This window comes from Tyto alba, unplaced genomic scaffold (genome assembly GCF_018691265.1).
Source record: "Tyto alba isolate M040663 unplaced genomic scaffold, T.alba_DEE_v4.0 Super-Scaffold_9, whole genome shotgun sequence".
In the NCBI taxonomy this organism is placed as follows: domain Eukaryota; kingdom Metazoa; phylum Chordata; class Aves; order Strigiformes; family Tytonidae; genus Tyto; species Tyto alba.
The window spans coordinates 26,326,964-26,347,289 of NW_024881330.1; the positions used below are offsets into that span (position 1 = coordinate 26,326,964).

Sequence of the window (20,326 nt, forward strand, 5' to 3'; positions counted from 1 at the left end):
ATAAACATTTCATGATGAGACCATGCGCCTTGCTGCATGTCACATGTTTAGAGTCTGCTGAATTAAAAACTCTGCCCTGTAATGAGGAAGTGGAAAGGGAAAATATTTTAGTAATTTCTGTACTGAGTCATGAACACCAAAGTCAAATTGAGAATATGGAAGTTATCACAATGGTAGTTGTAAAATACTGTCAAAAGCAAATATAATGCACATACCATTTAGAACACAAGGGAAGAGAGTTAGAGCCTTAAGCTAGAATCATAGACCAAGAGAAAATCTCCCACTCCTCTTACCTACTATTACTGTTAAACAGGTCTGTGGACACATTAATCTAGAACAGTTTTAAATATTTGAGACTTAAAAGGTGAACTTGAAGACTTGTACTGACTGTCAAGATTCAGCCATCCTTCTGGGTTGAAACATGCATTTGCAGCTATGAAATCCTTATTCGGAAAAGTACTCACAGCATCCCCCTTAGATACAAAGTAGCAGTACTTTTGCAATGCAAGAAGTTTGGTAGACAACGCAAGCACAGTATGTCCTCTGCCTGTGCCAGGAGAGCTGCTTCTATTCAGTTTACCATCAATTCACTCTTATGCCATTTTAATCTGCAGACAAGTGCTTTAGATTGTTTACGAAATGTTGTATTGCTCTATATAGGGTACAGCCCACAACTTAATGATCTCAAATTATGCTGCTTCACCTGCAGCACTGCCCCTGACAGTAACCACATGATGGGAACTGAGACATGCAGAACAATACTGACAGAAGGATCTGAGCTCTGCTGCCGAGGGGAGGCAGCACCAGCACACCTGATGCAGGGGTTCAAGCCTCACAGCAGCATTTAAGAGCTCCGAAGTCCAATTCTCAGTTTGTTTCCAATTATACTTTGTTTGGCCATCTAGTGTATTCATAACAGGGACTATACAACAGAACACATTCTTGAAATACCAGTAATTCACATAAACTTCAGCCCTAGCAGAAGAGTTACCACATTCTACATCAATCCAATACACATGGATTTCTGCATAATTGATCATTTTATTGGAATCTTAGAAGATGTTTGTTCAGATCACCTGTTCATCAGGCAGTTATGCTGCTTCTGTTCACTGTATACATACTGAGAAAGTCTCCAAGCAATACATAAATATTTTGTCTGACCCCATACATATGAGTGTTTACTACAAAAAAAAAAACAAACAGCTTTTCCTCAATAAAAGTTGTATTCATGGGACCAATGTTCATTTCTTCTACCTATGACTTGTACCAAATCCGTATCAATAATTACAGGTTAAATACATCAATACATGTAATTGAGCTTTAACAGTAAAAAAGTAAGAAAGTTAAACACTGCAATAGCTTAGATACATACTGCATTTGAATGACAGAACAGAGTCTATTGACCTAGCTAATGACACAGTCACCAAAACACAACATACAGAAGCAATGTCAACAGCCAGTACTTGTCTAAGCATTTGAGTTCCCCTTTTCCCTTCAAACAAAGAAGGGTTGTGCACATCTTGAATGTGAACTTAGGTATCATTAACCTTACAGCAACATTGATCCTGATATTTAAGGTTGGGTAAAGAAACAAGCATATTAAAGCTGCAGGCCACTAAGTACACATAGCATCTGTGAGTCTGAGAAGCCAATGTTCACTATTGCACAGGTTCATTGTTCAGACTAAGTATACCCTATGTAACAGCAGCGTTAACTGGCAATATTTTTAGTTAGTAGAAAATGCCACATTACTCACATTAACCGAAATAAGCTAGGTTTTTAAAGTGTTCATTTAGCTACGATGAAGACTAGGGAGGTATTTTAACTGAAACACCTCGGTGAAGTGAAATAAGCTAACCTATCATTGTTCTCCAGAACACAGGAATCAAGTTACATGTGTTGTGTCGGTCTCAAGGGCTGGTATTTCAGCCAGCATTTGAGGTTTTAACCTAAGGGCAGGTTAAAATAAATCTGTATACAATGCAACATAGCAAAAATAGATGCAATGATGACCAATAAATTAGTTGTCGATCCCTATTTTTTACAGTTACTAGGCCAACAACTTCAGGCACACAAGTTACAGCCCATCTTTTAAGTTCAAATTTAACCATTACAAGCCAGAAAGACCCATTTCAGGTTGCTCTGGGACAGCATTCTGGACTGTAAGAACATGCATATACCACCTGTCCAGAAATAGAGCTGCTAATAAAGAAGTTCCTAGAAAAAGCCATTAAACATACACATGCATGCCAGTTTCCCAACTAAAACACTATTTACAAACCATACTTCAATTTTTTTAATTTGTAGTTTTTAACCCAATTTACAAATATGAGTTCAAGTGCACATCCAATATGTGACCATTTGAAATAGCCAAAATGAAAGTGAGTGCAAATTACAAAGCCACAAAGAAGTTAGCAATGATTTCCTGATCTTTTCAGGTGAAAATTTATTTACCAGAGAAGTAACACCAGACAGGGGTGGAGTCCATGAAGGACATGACCTTTAGTAAAGCCAATACAGTCTTGGCCAACAACACTGACTTTTTGAAAAGTCTGAAAGTTTCTTCGTACTGCCAACTGAAGTCCTACACAAAGTTACCTGGCATTTTACTGCATGTTGTAATGTATTATTGCCCTACAAGTTGTGCAGAAACCCACAGCCAAGAAACTATTAATGCACGAGAAACTGCTGTGCATAAGATATGATTAAGCTGTAACAATCTCAGGTATGTTATGGATTAGACCTGCTTTGAAAGTCAACACTTAGACAAATATCCTTAAGTGAGTGACATTGTCTATATGAAAGTGAGACAACTTTGCTACACTGAAGACTTACTTGGTTAAAGTGACTTTCTGCTTAGAAGAAACAGTAGACAAAATATTCACAAATAACCATATCTACTTTGCAAGAATTAGCCCTGTAAGAATTCAATAATACTCCTTTTTACTCAGCTTTTCTTTAAGATAATGTGTAGATATTTGCAGATATTTATGAACAGGCTTTGTTTCTTGAACAGCCAGGTCTTTGATAGTTAATTTTTTTACTCTCCTCCCCTCCCTCAAAGTCTGCCAAAATTCAAGACATTGTTCTAGCAGCATTCACAAAATCAATAGTGCAAAGTTATTACAAAAACCTCTTTTCCCAAGCTGTGACATCCTCTTCAAGTTTGTATTAGGTCAATAGCACTTCCCATGTATTTAGAACTCCATGGGAAGGCAAGAACAATAGATATGATGAATCTAGCAAGCAACCAATTTGTTTGCTGTGGATTTTGGGGGGGTTTATTGTTGGGTGGTTGTTTTTTATTTGCTGCTCGTACTGGCCTTTGTTACAACTTTGGTAACTAGTTCACTACATTAAATTCACAGTTCCTCATTCTGACATGCACCTATAACATGCGAGTTGAACTGCACCACAATGATTGTAATGTCATCTCTATACATTCGAGCCAGCTCTTCTGGAAGACTAAGCATCTTGGACAGTCGCTCATGATCCACAGTGCCAAACTCATTGTTACCCACTGCATGACGTATCAGGTGAGTTGCTGCATTCTGATCTTCAAATACTGAAGAGATTCTTGCTCTCCTTTCTGTTAAGAGACCATGCATCTGTCCCAAAGTTACCTTATAGCCACCAACAGCTATTGGCTGCTGATGGTGAACACCAGTGAGGTACTCCCCTACAATTCTAGCCACATCTTGCCTGTGCATTGTCTCCCACAGCCCATCTGTGGCCAAAACCAGGAACTTATCCTGCGGCCGTAATTTGTGATGTATGACTTCTGGCTCAGCTGTGAGGTATGGGGGAGTATGATAGTTGGGAGGAATAAACTTTGTATATTCATTGTCATTCAGCTGATCTGGGCCTGATTCCACTACTCTCTTCTGTAGTTCAATACTCCATTTAAACTTCACATCACCAAAAGCTCTGAAAGGCATCAGAAGACCTAAGAGACGATCCTGTTTCACGAGACTTTTCTCTTCAGACTTTGGATGCTCCATTTTCACGCGTTCCACTTCATGTTCGTTTTGTGCATTGTGATCATAGGACAGATTAACTGCAGACCAAGATCCATCTTCTTCCTGAACACCAAGCATTGCCCTACTGTCACCTGTGTTTGCAATGTGCAAGTCAACACCATCCACGTGGGCCACACAGGCAGTTGCACCAGAAAATGCTACTCGCAGTACTAGGTAGTTGAGAAAAGAATTTGGATCTCCTACTTGAGCTTCCAAAGAAATATCATTATCAAGCCTCTTAAAAGCATTAATTAAAGCTTCTTTCACATCAGTAGTCTCTCCACTGTTGAGATCAATCAGCTCCTGCCAGTAAGTTCTTAGACTATTGAAGTAAAGCTTGGAAGCTTCTTTGCTAAAATAATCATTGGGATGCTTGTGCCACTGTAAAATGGGCAACAGAGCTCTGCCACTTTCTACAGCATTTTCTATTTCAAGTAAAGTCTCATGAGGTAACAAAGAGACAGCAATATAGTAAAACAGTCTTTCACTGACAGCTTGAGCACAAGCACAGCCTGCATGGCCATCAAACACGCCCAGAAGCATCCCTCTTGTCTGTAAGCAAGTGGCAGCACTCCTCCGGTCTTCGATGGGAGCATTAGCAGGCAACTGGTTGCTATCAAAGCCAAGAACAGAACTTACGTTTTTACCATCAAATTCTGGGACTTTGAAACTGTATTCATTTGCCTTCAGAATGCTGTTGACCTGTGGAGGAGTCAGGTAAAATCTCTGCGGTGTAGAAGCATAATCCCTCGCGTGAATGAAGTGATTAAAGTTCTCCTTTGGCCTATAAAGCGCCGCAAATTTCTTCCGAGGTGCATATCTGAAGTGACTGTGAGCAAAATGAGATGATGAACAACACAGATGTTTATGGTGGCAGTAACACACAGTACTGCATATTCTGCTAATCTCACAGTTACGAATCAATGGAAAGAGATGAGCTGGTGCTGGCATGGCATCAGACAACAACGGCAGCCTGGAGCTTCGGACTGGAATTGCTGAAAGACAAGAGAACAACTATGCTTAGGGGGACAGCTAATAGATTCTTCCCAGAGGTCCATGTTAAAACATTTACAGCCCCTAATAAATTTGCTTATTATATGGATTTCACAGCTTCAGAGGTCTCGAGAAAAGGCATTAAGAAGTGCTTGCTTTTAGACACTACATTAGGCCGTAACAAAAAAGCTACACCATACTTTAGTACAACATAGATATTTTAGCTCTTATACCCACTCAAATAGCAGACAGGAAGTGAAATCATCATCCAGACAGACAGTGCAGCTTCAAACAGAACTTAAGACAACAGTTAACATGAAGCACTCTACAGTATTGCCACCTTCTACAGGACTTTTATACAGATTTGTCTTCCTGCTGATTTTCCCATCAGGCAGAGTCAGATGTGGCACACAGGGAGGAAAATTCAGTCTTTCCATAAGGCTAAAGAGCAAAAGCTCAATAAGATTCAAGAAACAGCCCTGAGACAACATACAACTGGGCTTAAAATGAAGATGGTTTAGCCTATAAAAGCAAGCAGTAGGTCATAGACAGCAGGTATTCTTTAGGCAATCATAAGTTAGTAGCAGGTTGTTTCTTCTCCCCCTCTCACACATAAAACTTCAAACTTGTGTGACACCACAGTGTACGTATACAAAATAGCCACAGCAGTCTACACACCAGTTTCCTACCTTAGATAAAAAACACAAGAAGTAGAGAGCAGATGCATCTCTCCTACTAGCAGCTTATGTACCCCTGTAAATTTTAGGATTATAAATTGCTTTAAAAAACTACTCAGTTGAAGGACTACATATAAGCTGTGTTTGATTCCATGACTAGAACAGAGCCCTGCACAATAGTCTAAAGCTAGTTCAGTGTTAAGATAAGCTATTACATTTAGTATCCAAAAAAAAGTATTCTACTACTTTTTGCCATATCTAAAAGCCTTCCTTATAATTTTGCATTCCTCTGAAGAAGTATTATTCTAACATACTCTTCCTTGTCCCCATTTACATACCTAATCACAACATTAGTGTGAGTGCCTCTTAAATCCCTTATTCACTATGTATCATTATCAGGAAGTCTTTTACAATGTTGTACCTGAGAACAGAATTCCATAGTCTAAAAAAGTGGAACTGTGCCTTGTGTGAAGTACACACAAATAAAGGGAATTCATTTTTTTCTTTCCAGTTTATGATCAAGTTTCATCATAAAAGCTTCTTCTTGGAGAAGACCATTATAAATTATCTTATACAAGGCTTACTGCAGTCATAAGTACTAGTCTATCAGCACCACTGTATCTCAGATTTAGCTGTTCTACTGAAAAACTGGATACTACTGTGTTGTGCCAGGTGCTTCAGTCACTAAATGATTTTTTCTAACTAAGCAGGCCTACCAGTATTTCAGATAGACACAACCCCTACAAAATATGCAGTAAACCCTGATGCTCAATCTAAAGGATCATGAAACACGAAGGAATTGTATTCTGCGATCATCCTATTCTGTAAGCTTTTCCTAGCTTATGCCACTGCATTCTGATCACCCAGACCAGCTGAGAAGTATCTGGAAACACATGAAGCTTCACCACATTCTCTGTGTTGCAAGAGAAGGAAGCAACTCACATTATTCCCTCCAAGCTTGATTGTTCTCCTTAAGTAACCAGGACTGGAGCCCATCTCTCTGTTACAAGATAGGCAAGTGCTGAAAGCAAAGTAGAATTCATGTTTCTACCACTCCACTGACTTCCTAGTATTAATGAGTGACTGTCAGTCTTATATTGACAAAAATTCTTGTCCCTTGACCTCTCCCAGGTCTTGCACTGATAGTGATTAAAACCAAACTGACCAGGTTTCTGTTGTTCAGCTACAAGGAAGAGTTCTAGTTGTGCCCCTGGGGACCACAGCCAGCTGGCCAGACACTCAGCAGCAGTGTGTTGGCTTGAACTTCCAGATGCATACTAAACTCACACTAGCCATTTGCTCCCCAGAAAGTTCATTTCTCCAGCCCAGGCTCCACATGCATACAGCATGACAGAAGTAAAATGCAACTCCAAATATAGGTTTTAAAATCTATTCCCTGACTTATAATTAGAAGGGAGCTATTTTGGTAACAGTTATGTATATTTCTTCACATGACATTTAAAAGCAACAATATTACTTACAGAATGGAAACCTCAAGGTTCTACAGATGTGCCTGGTCTACAGCAGCACCTCAGATTCAGTGCTGGTCTCTCGTCACTCTGACTGAACCAAGTTCTCCTGACTGGTAAGCATTTCTGTTCAGTGCTGACCCATAAGCGGTGCCAGAACAACTGATCTGACAGTTTTGCTGTTGATCCATGATGAAGCAAAAATACAAATGTACTAAGGCTGTAGTGGCTCTGCAGTGCCACCAGAGGTTATTTGGCTGATTTTTTTAGTCATTACTTTATCAATTATTACATGAAATCTGAGAAGAAGTAAGAAGTTGGCCTCAAATTTTTCACAGCCTGTATCATTTACAGTAGAACCATGCCAGCTTAAGACAGCAGTCTGTTTCACATACCAGATTTAATAAGTCCCAGCTGATTAACAGAGAAATTCCACGTTTTCCAACCTAAAATGAAATTATTCTAAGTTTCTCCCATTTATTCCCACAGCATGGATGCCCCAAATATAACCTGACACTTCAACTAGCCTGTAAGTAATTACTTTAAGATCCCAAGTTCATTATGATTGTTCAAGAGATGGCAGAGAAGGAAAAGAGATTAAGTAGAAAATTTACAATCCAATCAAGATCTGTCAAGAGATTAGAATCAAGACAGTATTAAATACCTCTCCAAACCCAGAACAGGGTACAAATGCTACTTTTCAGGCTACAAATATAATATGGCCAATAATGAATCAGACAGCAAATGTATGTTTTTTGTAATGCTACAGTGACAAAATGTAAAAAATATTACCCCTTCCTTTAATAAAGGCTTGTTATAACTATACACTATCAAGGCCAATTGATGCCCCACAGACAGGTTCCTCCAAAACACCTGCCTTAACTGTGCCAAAGACTCCCATGGCTTCAGATAAAAACACCCCAGGTGCCTTTCAGACACTCGACAGACCTGAATGAACTGGCGTGTCAGAGAGGATGGGGAGGCAGGGAGGAGGAACAAGAAACATTCAACACAAGCAGAACCGTTAATCCTTCCCTCCGGCCAGGTTTTAGCCCTCGGACACAGCCCAGCCTAGCAAGTCCCTTCCCCGGGTCCCATCCGACCCCCAGCGAGTACCGGTGCGAGATACCTACCGATCCGCCTGGGCCCAGGACACACACACATTCTCCTGTCACAACAAGAAGCCGCCAACATCCACAAAGCAGAAGAAGCCCGAGGGGGGGAGGGGGACGGGAGGGGAGAAGCAAGGCAGAGAGAGTTTGTTAGAGAAGACAGAGAGCTCCGACACGGCGTGAGGGGAAAGGGGGGGACACGACAGGAGGAGACACGCACACGAGCACGCCGCCCGCCCGGCGATGGGAGCGGGCCAGCCCCGCGGGCAGCGCCCACACCCGCCGCCCCGCCGGGGGCCGAGCCCCCCGCCCGGCGCCGAGCCCCCCGCCCGGCCCCGCTCTCCCTTCCGGCAGGGGCGAGGCGCCGCTCCCGCTCCCCGGGCCCGCCCGCCGGCGCTGAGCGCCTCCGCGGCCGAGACCGAAACCGCCACCGCTATCCTCCCTCGGGCGCCGCGCCGCCCCGACATGGCCGCCCACCCCCCCCCGCCTCCGGCACGACCCTCTCTTTCCTCCCCGGGCCGCGCGGGCACAGACCTGGCCCCTTCCCGGACGGCTCAGCCCGGCGCCCCGGGCGGAACAGGGGAAGCGGCACCGAGCGGCCCGAGACGTCCCCCCCGAGACACCCGCCGTGCCCGGGCCCCCGGCTGCTCCCACCGCCGCCGCCGCCTCCTGCCCACCGCCGCGGCCGCGCTGCGCCGTGCCTTATAAAGACCCTGCGGCGCGCGGCGCGCCGCCCATTGGCTGCCGGGGAGGGCAAGGAAGGGCACGTGACACGGAGGCTCGGCGGCGGCGGCTTGGGGCGGGGGGGGCGCTGTGTGCGCGCGCATCGCGCAGGGGCGGGAAGGCGCGAACGCGGTGGCGGCGGGGCGAGACCCCCCGGTACCGGTGTGTGTGTGAGGGGAGACCTCTGCCGCCCCCTCCCCGCTGCCCCTCGGGCGCGAAGTCGAGGAACCGAAGGGGAGGCCGCGGTGGCACGTCCCCTCGTCCTCTCCGCGTGTGGCCGTGCCGCAGCCACCCCTGCAGCAACCTGCCCCCCGCCCTCCTTTTCATCAGGAGTCAAAGTCATGTAGCTTCTGCCTGTGAAGGAGACTGAAAATGGGAAAATGTCTAAAAACTTCTGTAGACTGTATTGACATTTACTCTGCATTAAGGAGTGGGACATGTGTGTGTTTGTTTATTTTTTTCCCTTGGAATGTTTAACAGTCACAAAGCATGTTAACTCTGCAACTCTGCAGGAGACAAATGAAGCCTGTACTGCAATATCTGGGGGGTTTTTGTTTGTTTTTCATTTGCTTCCTGGTGTTTTGTCATCACCAGAGTCACTCCAGGCAAAGCAGGATGCCAAGGAGTGCCAACAGCCAGGGACCTCTCTGGCCTGTGCTTCTGAGAAAGCCACGTTTGCTGCTGCCGCTGCCAGCAAGGAGCAGTTTGAGGGCAGTGGCTACCAAGAGGGATCAGTCCTTCTCCAGAAGAGCAGAACCTGGCGTTCCTACCTGTGCGGCAGGAGCAGCAGCCTCCCCTCCTTTTTTCTCCCCTCTGTTAGATAGGATCCTGTCCCCACTCCACATCCCTAGGGCAACATTCAATTTTGCATACGCTTTTGAGATACTTTGATCCAGTCTTATTCTTCATGTAAATTTTTGAATACGGAATGTATATAAATATGACAACGCTTTGATTTCCTTGATCATCTCTTTCCTTGTTTATAGATGCACGTGTTCTCATGCCTTTCTATTTTCAGGGTGGCCGGGATGCCCACTTTGCTGTGTGTTGTTGGCAGCAGATGTTCGGCTAGCTTGTGGAGTGTTGCAATTAGCATTCCTTTAGCAGCTGTAACAAAACAGATATTTTGACTATACTTGCATCTTTATCCAGTCGGTAGGATGTTTACAGCTGTACACTGAAACCAGCAGAGGAAACAAAGGAAAATCTGCACTTCGTGCCCAGAAGACTCAAGAGGTCTACTTGGGATAAAAGAAAGTGGAAAGTACTGCCCTGTGACCTTCTATGTGAAAACCAGCTAGAAAGATAAAATGATGTCATCCTGAAAAATGCAAGCCTTCCACAGTAGTAGTTGAAAGCAGAGAGTATTAAAATGTTCGTTTATTGGCATTCTGGGTAACTTTTATGACATTTATTTGTTTACCCAGAATGGTACATCATCATCTTCTCTTTGAGGCTTGTTTTAGAATAAAATAGAAAATCAGACATCTGACAGGCACCATTGTACATTAAAGACTTCATTAAACAGCATGGAGGATGAATAACTTAACGTTCTTTTTTAACGGTAGCACATGGTTAGAAATAGGTTGGCAGAGTGTGCTGTAACAACAACCATTTACATAATTTTCTACTTGTAGCAAGAGTGACTGTAAAGCACATAAGTTTAGAAATGTTCTTAAAGACTATGTAAGATGGCACAATTAAGTCATCCTGTTACTCCATCAGAAGGTGAAAGGCTCTACGAAGAAAGACCTGTGCCTGGGTGGATATGAGTGACAGCTGTATGAGTGAACATACAGAAATGGACTGGGAACAAGTCACCACCTATCACCTTCTATTTCTGATTGCAAGTACGAGGTTTGCAGAGTGGATTCACGTTTGACTTCTGAAGAGGATGTTGCCGTTTAAAGTTGCCTATTGAGAAAAAAAAAAAAAAAACACAAAATAATTAGCATTTAGCATTCTTGGTCTTCAGAACATCTTGTGACTATTAGTTCAATTCCCCATAACATGCTGTGAAATTGAATGGTTTGTGTTATAGCTCCCTGCTTATTTATTTTATTCATCCCTTTCTCTTCCCCATTTAAGGCCAGGAGAGGAGCTACTTCTAGAGCTGGTATTGAAAGCTGTGGCTCCCCATCTCACAGTCTCCTGTTGATACCACAGATCTGTTTGAACAAAAGACAGAATTTGAATTTTAAAATACTGAATAAGAAGAGAATTTGGCCTTAGCAGCCACATATAAATCCCACAAATGAAAGACAAAATACTAAAACTTGGCTGACATTTTGCTCCTTAAGCTGATGCGAGTTTGCTAGAGTGCCAGAAGTTGGATGTTGCAATTTAACTGGAAAGTTAGGTTTTCCTTTTCTTCATCTTGCTTCTGCCAAGACCTTTTTGTGCACCTTGAGCAACAGTCCATTTTTGCTGATTCTAAATAATAAAAATTATTTTCATGAATAAAAACATGTCGTTCCACATTTAACATTTTATATCAAGGATTGATGGAAAAGCAATTACTTGTAAGTGCTTCAAGTGAAGTCTCTGTTTCCCGGTTGGAAGGATTATCATCTGAGTGTAACAAAAGACATCAGTTCTTGTCTGCTGTGCCTGATGCCGACAGTGAGTAATTCTGCATTGCAGGAGCGACAGGCAGCTATGCATTCTCACTGCAGCTGAAGTGCTGCAGTAGTTACCCTAAGGCTTTCTACACACATTTCCAGAGAAACTCCATTACTGATCATTAAAATCCATTTTCATTTTAAATCAGGTGTTTGTAATAACCTTCAAGTTTAAATAAGTTTTCGTGCCTAATACATAAATATTTTATTAATTCAGTTTTACTGAAAGCCAGTTCAGGAACACAGGGTAGTGCTTTAATTAATTGTACATCCCCTGTCTGCTTAACTTTTTTACGAACTCTTTGCTCAGTGTTTCAGAAGTGGCATTTTGCTCCTGTGCCTATTGAAAAGAGCAGTCACTGATAAAACCTGTCTCAAAATTGTGTGCACAGATCAAACACTTCTACCTGGCATGCTGCCATACCAACTTGGAGCAGAAGGAAAAAAATAAAAAAAAAAAAAAAAAAGAAGAGTAATACAAGTTTTGAAAGCAGAAAGAAAAGCCCGATAAAGGGGAAAATAGGGGAGAAAAACATGCCATGTACTGAATAAACAGGAAGAATAGGACAAAACTAAAGTATCTTCTTTCCTTTCCTGAAATTATTATAGAAGCAATGACAGCAATGTAAGTCTGCTGTTCTACAGAGCTGTAATTTATTTTTAGCAGAAATCAGGAGCATTACATGGCAAAAATAAATGTGTCAGTAGAGCTCAAAGCAGATGGAGTACCTGCAAACAGTGACGGCCTGTGATCTTCAGTCTGCTTCCAAGGAGGGTTTTGGCTGTACATTCATGTGTTGTGCAGCCCTCTCAAGGAGTGTTTGCTGTGGGTGGTGCATCCTTTAGCACAGCTGGGTTCCTGGGCACGGTGAATGTTGCAGAAGTTTTACAGCAAGCCTGACAAAAGGTGATTTTTTTAAGTGTCAACTTTAGACTGAGCCAGCAGTGCTGAGCCACACGACTTGTGTCTCCCCTGCCCTTTCTAAAGGGGAGGCTGATGAGGAATCACAGAGACAATTGCTTTCAGTGGGTATTTTGCTGTCACTGTGGGACCCAGGGATAGTTTGATTTATTTTTGCCCCCTCCGGAGGCCCTCTGTATCTTCACTCTCAGTTCCCTTCTGAAACAAAGCACTGGGTCTGGCTTCATTCAGCTGCTGGGATCCTGCTTCATAAATCATTGAGTAACTGAGGTTGGACGGGACCTCTGGAGGTCATATAGCCCAACTCTCTGCTCAAAGCTGGGACAACTTCAAAGCTAGGTCAGGTTGTTCATGACTTGGCCAGGACTGAGGTGCCCCAGCCTGCCTGGGCCCCAGTTCCAGTGCTTCACCACTTTCATTATGAAGATTTTTTATTTTTAGTTAATCAGAATTTTCCTTGCTCAGCTTGTATCTGTTGCCTCTTGCGCCTCAGGACTTTGCAACATCCTATTATATTCCTTAAGTCTAATTAGCAGAGAGCTGAATGTGTTTTTTGCACTTACTAGTAGTTGTACCCTTCACCTGGGATGGTCTTTCAGGGTTTGGTATCCAGTTTGAGGAATACAGCATTCTGGAAATTCGGTGAAGTAAAGGAAATTCTATAGTAAAATGTTATTGGACAACAGGTTTTTTGGCAAACTTGAATACTTATGACATTATCAGTGACTGTTCTATGAGGAAACAGTTTCTGGATATCAGGGGTTTGGCTCCAATAATTATCTTGGCTCTGAAGGGGCTGATCCCTTTTCCAGCATCATGTACATTTTAAAAATTTTTTTGTTATAATTTTTAAAACTAACTACATTTGCAGTTATGGTGGCTGCCGTGCAAAAGATTCAGTAGGCTCCAGGGGAAGTAGTGGAGATTAAAGTTGGGAGAGGAGAGGAATCTGCCTGCATTTTTCCAGAAAGAGAATAGCTTACACTTAGCAACAGACAAAACATTATTTACCTAATACTGCTGGAACAATGATATCCCAGCTTCATTTTATCATATATGACACTTCTGAAATTAAAGATTGCTTAGAGATTGGTAACTGGATACAGCCTTTCCTCTCTACTTGGGATCACTGGAGTCAAGAGATGGAGAGCCAAAGGATGGTCTGTAGAAACAGCTGACTGACTGGGTTGAGATGTCACTAGGCAAATGTGAATGTTAAAGAATAATAATTTCTCCAGCAATGAGGAAGAGCAACTAGTGCCAATGACTAAAAGTACTGGTGTTATCTTCTTAGCATAAGGGTGTACTTTGGAGTGGAAAGTAGTTATGGAAGATAAAATTAGAAATTTAGATTTAGAACCAAGAACAGACACTGAACCAGTCTCTTAGATGTCCCTAGGCCAGGGCTTAGATCAGGTTCCATTTCCACTTGTAAGAAGGAAGTTTAGAAAGAATACCAGACAAAAGTGACCTCCTTCTCACTTCTATTTATTTTCCTGCAGTTTACCCTTGCCTAAATGCCAGGAAAATAAGACCCAGTTGTATCCTTTGGGGTCTGAAATTTGTATTTGATGAAAAAATATAAGCATCTGTTATTTTTTTTCTGTAGAGGAAAGATGAGTTAGGTTACTGTTTTCCTTTGTTAATAAGTAGAGTTATTATCTCAAGTGAACCCACCTACATAAATATTTACTGTTTGCTTTACACTGTATGTTTAGTTTATATTTTTAAACAATGAACCAAAAATTTATTTGTTCTAGCCTCTTACCTTCAGTTTGGTTTGTCTGCCCATCCCTAGACACTGTACTTCTCAAAACAAGGAAAATACTTTCCCAGTGACTTGGAAAGGAGTTAATTTGGGTCTAGTGACAAATAAATAACTGAGAATGCAGTCTAACTAATATGTAGGTAGTATAATAATTTTAAAAGATCTTAAGTCTTAGGGCTAGATCCAGTAAATTATTCTGTTCTTTCAATAGGTGCCCTAAGCGGAAGGTTATAGAGTCCCAGTTGCTGCCTCTGGGCCAAGGAGTGGTGGATTCCTGTGTGAGTTGAGGACCAGTCTTCACTGCAGGGTGAAGGATTGCTGTCACCGCAGCTGACCTGCAGCGGGGCAGGAACAGTGCCCTCCGGAACACTAGGCAGCATGGACTGAAGGTGAAAATTACACCAGCGTTTTCCAGTTGCAGGGACTAATCTTTAGCCACTAGACTATTAAACAATAAGATAGGAACCAGCAGAAGGAACAACACTATGTCTTACAGAATAAGTTGGAGCTTTGTTTGTGGTATTCAGGAACTGAAGGTAGACACCTCCCTCTGAGTGATCCTGTCGCTCTCAGCAGCAAAAAGCTGTGCTCCGGTGCTAGGCCTTTGATCAAAAGAAAAGGCTTCACTATGACCATTTCCAGCAGGCCTTCTTGTTCCGGGGAGTTTTTAGAAGGTCACGTAGGGATCCCCACTCTACTTTTGCCCTGAATTGACACCTGGCTGCCTTCCTGGGCTCTGGATTCCAGCCCAGGGCTGGATCTAGCTTTCAAGTCTGAATAACCCGCATATTCAGTTGCACAGATCAATGATGTCCTGGTGGCACAGTCCAGGGAGGTGATGCAAGATCACAGATTTCCCCACAGATGGGCTGTGTCTCTGAGGAACCTCCAGAAAGATCTGGGAGCATCAGGAAGACATACAGTAAGCATATGGTGACTGCTACCTTGCTTGTTGTCAGGAGCTCACGGCTTATGTTTCCTGTGGCTGATTTTGGGCCTGCAAGGTAGCAGTCCAGGCACCTTACTCTTTCCCCACGATCATTTTACTCAATGTGTTTCAAATGTCCTAGAGCATGTCCAGATTGCAAGCTAAGTGTTTTAGAGTCATATTTTGAGAGGAAGGATTATTTCTTCTACTGGTCTTGATACTAAACACCGGGGCTAACCACCAGCCACATCAGGCTGTTTCTTTAAAGCTTCTTTGAACTTCGGATGCATCTCAGCAGCTCACAGCTTTTTGTATCTGCAGAGGTTTGTTCAATTTGGCTGGATGTTATACAATCAGTCTTTTATTTTCCTTTTGCTTGTGATCATGTTATGTAGGCTGCCTTCTTAAATTTCAGCAACCCTAAGGCAGCCTGAGTCATGTGTGAGGCTCTTTTTTGCACTGTTGTGTAAGGTAGTGAGTTGCAAAGGTCATGGGAATGAGTTATTTAAAAACTGAAACATGCTGGGCTCTATCCAGCTTAGAATAGATGATCTCAGAAAGGCATTTACGTTTTAAATTACAGCTTTGGTTATCAAGGACTGGTTGACTTCAAGTCAGTATTTCTGTTTCCTTAGCAAACTGCAGTAGCACACAATATTCCTGTTTCTTTCATGTGTTGCTGATATAATGATGCATTTACATGAGACAATGAATAAAATATTTACTTTCAATCCTCTGAAAACAAATGTGTTCACAAATATTGTCATCATAGGCACAGCCTTCATGCTCATTCGTTTTCAGTGCTCACAGCAATTAATCTCCCTCACCATTTGTTCTCAATGGAAAAAAATTCGATTCACGGTCGAAGTACGTACTTGAGTGCTTTGTTCCACACAGTGGACAACCGGCTTGCGATCTGTCACTACGCTCTTGTGTAATCTGGCTCAGTCATACCAATGCCATTCAGGTAAAAGGTACAAGAACGGATAACTGTGGAGGTCGCTAGGGCAGGTCCGTATGTTTCTGTTCACTCTGTCTGGTTTAAGCCATCCATCTGTACCTTCATTTATATAGATGTATACTCCATCCTGCAGTCAGAGCAGGGATGGCCGCAGTCTCTGGCAGAAGGGAACGGCATCGTAGCGGGGCCACGGGAGCAGAAGGGAACGTGGAGCCACACCCTGGGAGTGATTTTTGTTCTTTCCGTCAGCCTGTGCAGCTACACCAACATCATTTTGGCCATTTGTGAAATTCCGCATGTGCAATTGTCATTTACGTCCATTTTCAAGAAGCAAAATGTAATCAGCCTGTGATCACATCAACTCTTGTTGAAAATAGTAAGAACAAGTTACGGGTTGAGAAAAAAATACATTAAATTGGTTCGGCATGAGGAAGCAGTTAAATTACTCTGATTACTGAAAACCAAAACAGTACAATCCACCTCCCAAAGTATCCAAAACTCCTCTCAGTATAACAAGATTAAGTTCCAGCATGTCCCATACAGGCTGGCAATACAGTGTGCTGGTAGATGATACAGACAGAAGGTGGTTAAGCCATGAGTTGTGGAGTCACACATGCGCATGTCAGAGAGGGAAAAAAACCCACAGAAAATGAAGGGCAGAAATGCAAAAGGCACAGTAAAATAAATTCAGGGACATGACACTGAAAGGAAAAAGAACACTGGGGCAAAGGTCTTCCTGGAAAAGGCTTGAATGTGAGTACAGGTGAGGTCTTGCTGTTTGCCTGCCTGCTTTTTGCTGTGTTCAGAAAAACAAGAAGTTTGTACAGGTCTTTTTAAATAAAGGGATTGCTGTATTGCAGTATACCCACCACCAGTATCATAACTCGAGGCTATTGGTGGTATCAAACAGGAACAGCTATAAAGGAGATCTGGAATAAGGGATAGCAGTGCCTATGAAACTGTGTGTGTTAAAGTATGTGAGCAGGAAGAAGAAATCCCAGTGATTTTCCTAGATTCAAGACCTTCTGTTTTGTATTTGCATGTATCAGCGAGTGAAATAGATAAGATTCAAAGGTTTGTGTGTTTCTTGCACATTAATAATGAAGGGATGCCTCACCCTAAGTCAAAAAGCAGTGCTTTAGGTTAATCTGGAGAGCACTGCTTGAATCTGCCCTCACCTGGAAGCTGGCAAAAAGCTTGCTTTCCTCCAGAGGAGAGCTATAAAACCCAGCAAGAGAAATCTGCAAAGAGAAAGCCCGTTCGCTTCTCTAACACTGCTCTTACCCTCTTGAACTATCTCAGGTCGAGCCACTGGAAGACGGCATGTTCTGTAGGCAGATGGCTCCTGGCAGGCAGTCAGTACAGCTGCGAATACGGCACTCCCTGCCAAACATGAGTCTGTAATTTCTACTACTCTCCAATTGTCAGGTTTTTGAGGATCCCATTTAGTCATTTCCTGGGAAGACAAAGGGTGCCCATCAGACCTAATGATACTTTACTTGCACACACGTTGCTGTGTGGGAGGTGGCTATAGCATGCACTTGGAAAATGAACACGAGTGATTCAACATTACAGCAATGGCGTTGATGCAGGAATGTGCTGCCAGGCTGTTCTCAGAGTCCCTGCACCCTTTGTCAAACAAGGAGGAATTTTCTTCCAACTTACTTTTCTCAGCTGTCTAAATAAGAGAGAAAATGCGCCTCAAGAGAAATGAGAAGTGTGTTAGTTTTCATTAACTTTTAATTTGAAGCCTGCATAAGTGAATGAAACCACTGTAGTACTCTGGAAAGGGTACCTGAAAGCCCTGTTGAATCAGAGATAATTCCTCCCTTCTCTCTGAAAAGTACATCTTAAAAAGGTGCTTTGTTCAGAGGCACAGTATCCCCACCGGCACTGGCAAAGAGTCTTCTCTGACTCAAGCAGTGGGAGCAGCTCAAGAAAGTCATTTCAGGCTGCTGCAGCATTCCCAGGGCTGTAGTAAAGGTCAGTGTGTTGTGTCCTTCAGCCGTGTGGAGTTTTGATTAGCAAACGGGTGTCATTGACAACTCTGAACTGCTTCCAGACGGTGATATATTGGGGCTCCCATGTGCACAAGAAGTGCGCTCCCTGTGCCCAGCTTGTGCTCAAAGGCACAGACAGGCAGGACTCGCCACGCAGCATTTAGGCTGTAACACTTACTGCAGCAAGGCTCACACCCAAACATTCCAGTCATATCAGGAAAGAAAAGATAAAAAATGTTGTTTTGCTGCCAGGTCTTCCTCAAAAAAAAAAAAAAAAAAAAAAAAAAAAAAAAGGAGACTAGTTTCAAATACTTAAGGATGACCTACGAGAACAGAAAAAACCTCTGGGTCTCAAATAGCTCCTAGCATGCTTGTAACCAGTAATGCCAACCCCCTTGTGAACAGGGATTTTGTATATGAAACAAGGAAAATTTGACTAAGGGAAAAGGGACTATAACATGAGGCACTGAGTCTCCTCCTGTGCTGTATCATTTTCCAGGGTCGTTCCTTAAGGCCATCTTTACAGCACTTACAGTGCCAGACCCTCATATTGTCAGGATTTTAGCATGCCTGAGAAAATAGTTCTGCCAGGTGCCTTGCCACCTCTACCTTGTGTTTTGTGACCGTGTCCCAACCTATTTGGCCTTGCTACCAAGGCCAAATCATCAGGTGTAGAGTGCTGTTGGGAAGGCACACATCCCTGACCTGGTTAGAGCTTCAGTGATAAGAGTCCTGACAGAAATCTGCCCATCCCTGTGAACTGGAACTTCATCCTTTCTTGTGTCCAAGCACCACTAACCAATCTGTGGCTAAGGATTAGGTTAAGGATTTATCAAGTATAGCCGTGGTGCAGTTGCTTCCATATGTTGCATTAGTATAGTGAATGTTGAAGTAAATACAGGATCTGGAGCATTCTTCCACTTCTTTTGGTTACCAATAATTAGCAAGTGAAAGCTCGTTCACTAGTTGCCTCAAACCAGGCAGCTACATCAAATATATAGAGAGGAAGGGTTTGGTTTTGGTGTTTGAAAATTATTACTTTTCTTCCTTTTGCTTTATCCTCTGTCAGCTACAGCCACTTTCTGCACCAGAAGGATAGAGGAAAATGCTCTGTGAAGTGGAGCTGAATGACAGACTTGTGCCACATGCCAGGGAGCAGCTGGAGAGTGAAGCACCTCCCTGGCAGCCCAGAACATCAGAGGAACTGGATGCGGAGTGGAAATGTCACTATATTGATCCATTACTTCTGTTTTGTTTTGTTTTCTGTTAATGCCACACTACTCTCTTATTCGAGCTCATGTATGAGGAGCACTGGGGACTGTGACAACAGCAAGCTGAGGCTGCTGACGCCAACGAAGGTGGGAGGGAAAAACATGCATTTAAATCAGAGAATTTGGCCCAGTATCACCTTTTGATTTTACACTGTCAAGAAAAACTAAAATACTGTTGCTGACAGTGCCAGCTTTTAACAGTAACTACACAATTACAGGACACTGTATGAGAATTTATGTTAATAATTAATTTTGGATTTCACCTCTTTTTTTTTCCCTTTGCCTGTCATCTTGAAATGTATCTCCCTTAACACCTGGCCGCTCTGGAAAGACATGTCCCTGTAGTCAACATGAACAGGGAATGCAGAGTTAATGTCAAATGATTTCTACAAGTATGAACTTCTTGAAAGTTTATTTTTTGTAAAAGCTCATGTCTTTGAAACATTTGTAAGCTAATGATGTGGATTATTTATTCAGGCTTGCTGAGTGCACTGTTTTTCTATACTCTCAGTTAAATACTGTGAATGAAGGTTGCCATAGTTACAGCTGAGTTCAGAAATTAGCTCTGCTGTATTGTAATTCTAGTTTCTTATCTTGCTCCTCTTGCTGTGGTACAATGAAAGACACGTTTCCATCTCTGTAATTAACCATGATGCGAAAGATCTTGCTCATTCATTTAAAAATGCTTGAGCAAATGTGGGAGGAGGGACGTTTTCCATTATCTTGTTTTCACCAAAACCAGTGAGCAACATGGTTCTTCCCGCACCCAGTCTGTATACCTTCTGTGCATAACTTCAGATTAGTCCTTGAAATTTAGTTTGGCATTTTAATTCACTGCAAAAATATACGCCATAAACTAAAC

At 42.6% G+C, this 20,326-nt stretch overlaps 1 protein-coding gene across 3 annotated transcripts; it reads right to left on the reverse strand.

Moving 5' to 3' along the window:
- Positions 1-1,021: 1,021 nt before the first annotated feature.
- Positions 1,022-8,957, reverse strand: PDP1 (pyruvate dehydrogenase phosphatase catalytic subunit 1). 3 transcript variants are annotated; one of them, XM_042786247.1, is made up of 3 exons: positions 8,805-8,957; positions 8,292-8,326; positions 1,022-5,014 (listed from the first exon to the last, which is right to left on the reverse strand). In XM_042786247.1, the coding sequence occupies exons 2-3, from the start codon at positions 8,320-8,322 to the stop codon at positions 3,363-3,365; spliced, it is 1,683 nt and encodes a 560-aa protein (XP_042642181.1). In that variant the 5' UTR covers positions 8,323-8,326; positions 8,805-8,957; the 3' UTR covers positions 1,022-3,362. The 3 variants fall into 3 exon arrangements, with proteins under 3 accessions (XP_042642181.1, XP_042642182.1, XP_032843842.1); XM_042786248.1 differs by lacking the exon at positions 8,292-8,326; XM_032987951.2 differs by lacking the exon at positions 8,805-8,957 and having other exon boundaries at positions 8,292-8,352.
- Between the last annotated feature and the right edge of the window lie 11,369 nt (positions 8,958-20,326).